Source organism: Hoplias malabaricus, chromosome 2 (genome assembly GCF_029633855.1).
Source record: "Hoplias malabaricus isolate fHopMal1 chromosome 2, fHopMal1.hap1, whole genome shotgun sequence".
NCBI lineage: Eukaryota > Metazoa > Chordata > Actinopteri > Characiformes > Erythrinidae > Hoplias > Hoplias malabaricus.
In genome coordinates, this window is record NC_089801.1 from 66641610 (window position 1) to 66650015 (window position 8406).

At 38.0% G+C, this 8406-nt stretch overlaps 1 protein-coding gene across 1 annotated transcript in view; it reads right to left on the reverse strand.

The window, feature by feature from the left end:
- Positions 1-6574, reverse strand: part of vps8 (VPS8 subunit of CORVET complex) — a 93628-nt gene extending 87054 nt beyond the window's left edge. The window contains exons 1-7 of the mRNA XM_066661001.1: positions 6333-6574; positions 5673-5741; positions 4917-5047; positions 4167-4263; positions 2910-2942; positions 2756-2810; positions 193-317 (exon numbers count right to left, since the gene is read on the reverse strand). Of these exons, the coding sequence (XP_066517098.1) occupies positions 193-317; positions 2756-2810; positions 2910-2942; positions 4167-4263; positions 4917-5047; positions 5673-5741; positions 6333-6404 (582 nt within the window). The 5' untranslated portion in view covers positions 6405-6574. The remainder of the gene's footprint in view (positions 1-192; positions 318-2755; positions 2811-2909; positions 2943-4166; positions 4264-4916; positions 5048-5672; positions 5742-6332) is intronic.
- Positions 6575-8406: the final 1832 nt, after the last annotated feature.

Below are 8406 nucleotides of genomic sequence, written 5' to 3' on the forward strand. Positions count from 1 at the left end.
TCACATTTATAAATGAAGAGACAGTGATGTAATGATATAGGTTGTAATACAGGATATTATATTATTAACATGGATGTATGTAAGCTCATGTAATAGAAATAGAAGGTAGCGTTTTCCAAATTGTGTATGGGTTTGCATTTAAATCAGTTTCAAAAATGTATTTAAAAAATAAATAAATAAAAGTTTGCACACCTGTCCTTTAGCGAAGCCACAAAGCAGTCGTGTGCAGTCATGGTTGATACTGAGCGCTGACACAGCTCCATACTCCGCCCCCGTCGCCGTGGTACCAAGACACAGCCTCAGCGCCTGGTTCTGATCTGAAATGACCATTCAGTCATTCATTCATTATCTGTAACCGCTTATCCAGTTCAGGGTCACGGTGTGAAATGGCCATTTTATCTATAAATGGCTAGGCGCAAGGTTTTCAAAGATTCTCTAGCAAAAATAATTTCACGGGTGACAGTCGCAATGTGTCATCCAAGCACGGAAAGATATGTGACACTTTTTTTCTTTCTTTCTTTTCATACAATAATCATACATCACAGTCAGCCAAGGGAGGTGGAGAAAAAAATATTTAACTGCACCTTCAAGGCCACCTGCTGATCACAGGGAATATCAAAAAGGCCGTAACATGCTCAGCCATAAAGAAATCTATACGTTTAGTTCAACAAAAACAGTCAAATTTACAGTTTCCCCTTGTCTTCAAACATCAGCCAAGACCTGTTAGGTGTCTACAAGGCTAATGTAGCTGAAAGCTAACTGCCAATGCCGACGACTGCGCTGAGGGGTTAGGTAACTTCAAACAGACTTGCTTATATAGATATGTACATTGCATTGCTAAAAACAGTAGCACAATCTACATCTGTACTTTCGTATTAATTTTAAAGATGACCATGTGCTATGACCAAGAGCTAACAGATGTTTGTCATTTGAGAGTTGCCCAATTCTTCTGAAATCACAGTTGTTATTTGGAAATTTGTCCTCGCCTTTACAGAAGTGGTGGCCTCTGTTCTTCTGAGAAGGCTTTAGAGTAGATATTGGAGCATATGCTGTGGGAAGTTGTTGACATTCGGCCTCAAACGTTAGTGCGGCGAGGTCATGATGTTAGATGGCACATAAAATGCATTGGAGGACACATTGCCACTCCAAAAACGATTAAAATAAATGCGTAATCAGGCCAATTCTGACTCAAGTTGCTAAAGTGTTTTATACAGGCTATTATTTTATATGGCATTTAGCAGATACTCATATCCAGATAGACATACTAACGCACTGTGTGTTCAGCGAGAGTCTGTATTCTAGCTAGCACAAATAGGTAAAAGTCTAAAACACCATTGAGCCCTTGAGGGCCAGTGCTGACACAGCGTTGTTCGATATTGGACTTATGCTGTTTTTAATTCACAATTTATTTATTTTTTTTTTTTTGCTGTGTGTTTGCACAAGCTTTTTTTCCCCTTATCTTTAAACACGGCACATTTAAGGTATAGCAATTCCGTTCTTTCCTTTACACTCAAGACTTCCCTTAGTTTTTCTAAAGCCTGCAGCTAAACCTCTCTGTAAGTTAGATACATTAGCCTCGTAGCTCCAGCTAACTTCAGCAAACAAATATGACTTGGCTGACCTTTTGTATTTGGGGAAACTTCCGCAAATTAACTTTTTTTTCTTTGAACTATTTTGTAAAGTGGGAACACATTGGGGTGACAAAAACAAAACATCAGCGCACACAAGCTTAGCAGCCAAAAGACAAGCAGTGACCATGCTACAAATGAAGAAATCCTCTCCACTGCAAAACCATTCTCCTGCAACCTATCACAAGCTCCACAGCCATGCTGCCGCATGCTGCCAGTTCACAGCCCTTTAAAAGGTAATGGAGAAGGTTACTGCGGCTTGTACATTTTAACAACAATGTAACTTTACCTTTTCCTGATTGTTCCACCCAAGACAAGACAGAAAGACAGTCCAACGGCATTTAAAACACAATAGAAAAGTGGAATAAAAAGTTGCAATAACACAGAAATATTGTACATAAATATACTAAAAGGCAGATAGATAAATCAATGAAAAATGGACATAATAGATATTATACAGAAACTGATGTTTAAAACTAAGAACAGCATCAAACAACAGTGACATCAACATCAATTAGTGTTCAGGGTATTTAAGCTAAACAGGAGGGGAGATGATAGAGTGCAGATATAAACACTACAACGTTTCAAGCTAATCTTGTATACCTTAATATTACAATATCGCTTGATCATCTTTAAGTGGACCACACTAACTTTCCACTGTTGAAGAGGTAGAATCAGGTTCATTTTCCATAATTTACAGCTAAAATTTCATGTCTGTGACCAACTTTTCATAATATTTTAACACTGTGTACCTCAATGTTTTGTTTTTCTAAAGTTGTACAATCCACTCTTTGTATTGAAACTCAGCATTGCTGTACAATTAAAACATCTCCATTTTGTGGATTTTTAGTTTAAAGTTTATGATGAATGGACCAATAGATATGCTCCAAAATAACATCGAATAAAATCTTTTTACATTGACTTCCTTGAAAGTTAAGAAGGTTTTTTTTCCTCCTGTAAATTTATTTCATTTTTTGGGAGATACATGTTTTTCATTGGACAGCGACTATGGAAGTGTTCTGTGTTTTACATCATCCATGACACCCTCTGAATATCATGATGTAATTAATTATAAACTCCACAAATAACAAGAAAAGGAAATATTGAATATATTTCAAGACACTTACCAAACACAAGGGCCAAGCCATGAGACGTTCCTACGGCAATGACATTAGACACAGTCTACAAACACAACCAGCATATTCATACACTTTAGTAGACTTTAGCAGATAAATATAACTTAATAACTATATTGTAATTGAACCCAACACAAATTCTTACAATGGCTGTGGGTAAACCTGCATCCACTTTGTCCTAGAAAGAGAAGAAAATCAAGGACATTCCGATGAACACACACACACTGTATTAGATATAAATAAAAAAATAAATAAATAAATATCTGACTGAATATTTAGACACAGACCTAAAAGAATAAACAACACATAGTGATCCCTCACCTATCCGCGAAAAATCCACAAAGTAGGGATGCTATATTTATTTTATTATTTACACGTTATTTTAGTAGTTGTACACTATAAAGTACACTATTTTAAAAGCAGAGAGGGGTAGCTGAGTGCGGACTGGGGTACAGAGCAGCATTCTCTGGTTGGTCGCTTTCCATTAGTCAACCAATCGTGTGTTGTTTACAATATCACATCGGCAAGTAGCGCTTCAAGCGATCCTATATTAATTATATATTAATTATATACATTAATATTTATTGAAAACCCGTGAAACAGCGAATCCACGAAAAGTGAACCGCGAAGTAGCGAGGGACCACTGTAAACAGGTACTGGAAACAGCAGTCTGCAAATTCTTCCTTAAGGGAAATATAATAATAATAAAATGATTGACAGCTTCATTTATTTCCATAAACTGCCCACTGACTTCCGTTATTGCTGTGTTTTTTTTACATAAACATTCATTCATTCATTCATTATCTGTAACCGCTTATCTAATTCAGGGTCATGGTGGGTCCAGAGCCTACCTGGAATCATTGGGCGCAAGGCGGGAAATACACCCTGGAGGGGGCGCCAGTCCTTCACAGGGCAACACAGACACACACACATTCACTCACACACTCACACCTACGGACACTTTTTTGAGTCGCCAATCCACCTACCAACGTGTGTTTTTGGACTGCGGGAGGAAACCGGAGCACCCGGAGGAAACCCACGCGGACACAGGGAGAACACACAAACTCCTCACAGACAGTCACCCGGAGTGGGAGTCGATCCCACAACATCCATGTCCCTGGAGCTGTGTGACTGCGACACTACCTGCTGCGCCACCGTGCCGCCCTTTTACATAAACAGGTTTTTCCATTTTTTCTGAAGCATTTAGAAATGTGCTAATATTACTGCCATTATTATTATTATTATTATTATTATTATTATTATTTCTCTGTATGGGTTCTCTTTAGGGTTATTCAGGCTGACTAAGCACCTGATGTAGATTTGAGTGAAATATTCTACGACAGCATGAACTTAGAGTGCAGTGTGAGAGTGCAACTCAGTACAAGAAAAGAATGATACTCACTGCAGCCGAAACGATCTGAGCCGAGATGCCTTTCAGCACACTGTGTCTTAAAACTGATCCGTGGACTGTAGCATTAGTCTCCACAGCTTTCCTCCTTCTACAGAACCACACACACACACACACACACACACATTCTATATTTGCTTTGCATTTCCACCCATGTTTTCAACAACTGACATCAAAACAAATTTAAAATGTGACACAAGATCATCTCTAACTCTAATAGCTTTATCTTTAATCTAATATGTATCATCATTCTAAACCTAATTTTGGATTGTTATCATGCCTACTGGCCTCTGACGGTGTTAAAGTAGTTGTTAAAGAGCGATTTGCTGGATTAAAGACTCCCCTTGACCTAACTACTACAGACAAAGGCTTGGGAATGAAGACGCGGCAGAGAGATTTAATATTTGAATACTGCATTAAAGAACAAAACACACATTAAAGCTTGTTTTAGGCTGAACGGCCCCGGAGAGCCCTACAACTCTAAACGTCAGTAACACAGGGCTCTTGCTGTAGCATAATGTTACTTAGTAACAAATACTTGGTGCTGCCCTCGGTTTCAGACACAGCAGCTATGCTCCACATGGGCTTGATTCCCAGCTCAGGCAGCAACACCATGATATACAAACAACGCTGCATTAGTCTACCACTGTATCATGGTTATAGCATTAAACTTACTCTGGATAAGGGTGTTGCAAAAGTGTAAATTCAAGATAGAAACTGATGTGCGCATGTGTGTGTGGTCACCTTTTCAGGTGTGCTCGGTCTCCACTGTCAGAGCTGGCGAGAGAGGAGGTTTCGCAGGAATGAGCATCAATGTTTTCTGTGTTCAGCAGACAGGTGTCCTCCAGGATGAAGGGCTCTTCCTCATCCTCAGGCTACACAAACAAACAATAAATAAATAAACAAACAAACAGCAACTCTGAGTGAAGAAACAACAGCAATGAGGAACAAAAACCCGTAACACACATGTTCTTCAATCCCAGTTCTTCATTCCTTGCCACGCTAGAGCCCAACTGAATTTACTCCAACTTGAGTCTACCTTAAAATAACCTGCTTTTCATAAAGATTCGAGTCCGTGTGTGTGTGTGTGTGTGTCTGATGAGGGTAAAGTGACAGAGTTAGCCACTCTTAACCTTGCATTCCCTCTTCATCTAAAAGTAGCCAGTCAACCAACACACGTTTAGGGTCTAAAGGCTTTGGTTCTTTAGTCTACTGCAACCAGAAGGTTACTAAAGCTGACATGACATGGAAGCTTACGTACACTAAAACTCAAAGACTGTGGTATAATTCAGCCATGTCTTAATGCAATGCCAAACTGCGGTGTCTAAGTTGTTAGTTACATTAGCCTTGTAACACCAGTGTAAAACCGAATAGTCAAATATGTCTTAGTTGTCTGTCAACATTTGGAAAGTTCATTCAATAGATTCAGTGCAATAAATCTGAATCCAGTTCAAGCTATTAACAGTTAGCTAGCTACTAGCAGCAGAGGCACAAACTCACCTCATTCAGAATGCTCTCTAGGGTTGGGGGCGTGTCCACTTGAGGGATGTCAAACTCCTTGTCATCAATCTGTGATAAAAACAAAAATAATAATAATAACAAAAAAATAAAAAGACTTACATTACCACCCATAATGGAAATGTGGCTTTAGTCTTTCCTATGTTCTGTTCACAAAACAGCTTAGATAAACATACCCAGCACACAACACAAAGAAACAGCAGCACACACCAGCCCTCAAACATCTACATCTACTACCAGAATCACATCTTCTACCTGTGGCATAGGCATGAATAAATACAGAGATGATATAAAGTTTTACAGACACTGTGGGATATTTTGGGGAAAGAAATGTGTCTGTTGAATCTCTGAGAAAAAGAGACAAAGCTGAAGCTCTGAGAAAACCACAAAGAAATGACTGCCAATGTTTTCAATGTTCTTAGATACCAAAAGAGTTTAAATGCTCCATCCATCATTTAAGGCATATTTAAGGTGGAAAGGGTAATTAGGACTAGGACAGAGGAAGAAAAAACTGTTTATGTTCTGCTAAACGAGCTGTTGCCCCTGATACGGATAAACAACGTCCCCAGAATCTGTCTGAACAAACTGACAACACGAATAAATATGAATTAACACGAAGAACACAAATAAAGCAGCACTCACCGCTTCTATTTCCATTAAATTGACCTGCGAGGACGCAGACACCAGACTGCGTGTGTCCGGAGACTCGGACATTATTAAACACAGCCGCAGCCGCTCTGACGACGAATAAAACTACATTAAAACCATACACAACGACAAAGTAAGAGCTAACTGCAAAACAACAAACAGCAAAACGACAACAGCGTCCCCTCGGCGCCGCGGAGGCTCTGCGTTAACAGGAAGAGGCGGAGCCTGTCGCCCGACATCACTACAGCACTTCCTCTGAGAAACCTGCTCACAGACATTTAAAGTCCCCTCCGGCCACTGACTTCAGCCTTTAAAACTCGCCTTATCAGTATCACAGAGCTGGGAGTTAATTCCGAGGAACCGAATCTCTACATGCCTTAAAGTATCTTTAATATAATTCTACACTTTTGCAGTTCACACACCTGTCTCCACACACCTCCACTGTTCCCCTGCAGCTGGAAAGCCCTGCCCTGTAAATTGTGACAGGGATTGGTTGTTTATGATTATGACATCAGAAACCCTGGTTGTCTAAATCTGTCTATTTGATACAGTCTTTCCAACACTGCAGCTTTAAAGCGGAAATGCACACCCATGATATAGACTGCTTTCATTGAAGCTATATCTTCTGGGTTATACAACACACAGACATGTTAACAAGGTTAAAGTCTTGATATTCAGTGGAGTGGTCTTAAATATAAAACTTGTCTTTAGTATAGAAGAATAAATCAATAAAAATGAAACAATTTAATCAAAAAAATGTAATTTAAAACACAAATATGTATTTAATATATAATAACAAATTAAAAAATCACAAACTATTATAGAACAATTATGCAAAATGTAGCACAATAATAAGCTAATGTGGACCATTTAAAATATAGCAATATAATAATAATAACAATAATAATAATTGTAGAATACATTACAATTAAATACTATATATTATCATGTATATTATTATATATATAATAATTAGCTTATAATATATATACAAATACAAATATAAAAGATGTGATGCAATTATATAAACCATTTAATACAGAAGAATTTAAATGAAATAAAATAAAAATAAAATGATGTAGAATGATGTAGAAATCACAATATATTGCAGTTTAGCCGTCTAATGACAAATATCAAAATGTTATAAATGCATGTTGGAAAAAACACCTACTGACACATAAAGGGAAATTTCAAAATAGCCATTAATCAAAATGTATAGCCTTAGGGTGAAAAATGAAACAAAAAATAGAACATAGGGTATGATGCTAAAAATGTACTGAATATTGCCAACAACATGTTCTGAGTGTTTCATGAGAAATGTTATCAGTGCAATGCCTTTAATAGGGATGAAAATAATTGCTCTTGGGCAATGGGAAATGTGCAGAGATTTGCTGCCCCCACGTGTGTAGTATAAGAACTAAATCAGTGAACTAAGTGTTTACCAGTAGCGTTTTCATTCAGAAAAAAATACAGATGTATGACTCATTGCACTTGGGGATGTATTCAGAGGGCAGTTTACATGCAGTACATGCACAGTAATGACAATGCACTTAACTCATCATTGAGAAAAGAAAATAACAAAACCTGAGGTCATGAAGGAGAGCTCTGTATCATTTCAGTCACACATACAAGAAGAGTATAAAAATATAATGCAGTCCCTATAAATGAAGCAAAATGGCATTAATGAGTGCGCTCCAATTTCACACTGATTTTCAGGGTTATGGTGAAAAGGGAGATATCTGATTTTATTTTAAATGACCATTAAACACATTGCCCTGCCTTGCCTTGCTTCTCCCTGATCCATGCGCTTTCGCTTTGTTTGGATCTACTCCTCCCTTGCCCCACCCATGTCATGCATTGCACCTGTGAGTGTGCAGTTGTCTTAGTATCTGGATGTTCCTGGGGTACCTAGTTCTTCTGTTTGTATTTTTATACCCTCTGTGTTTGCCTTGTCTTTTGCCCCTTAATAATATGATAATAACTTTTCCAGTTTGTGTTCCTGCTCCTTTGTTCTTTTTGTTAGAATACAAACATACCCATTACAAAAAAAAAAAAAAAAAAAATCAAA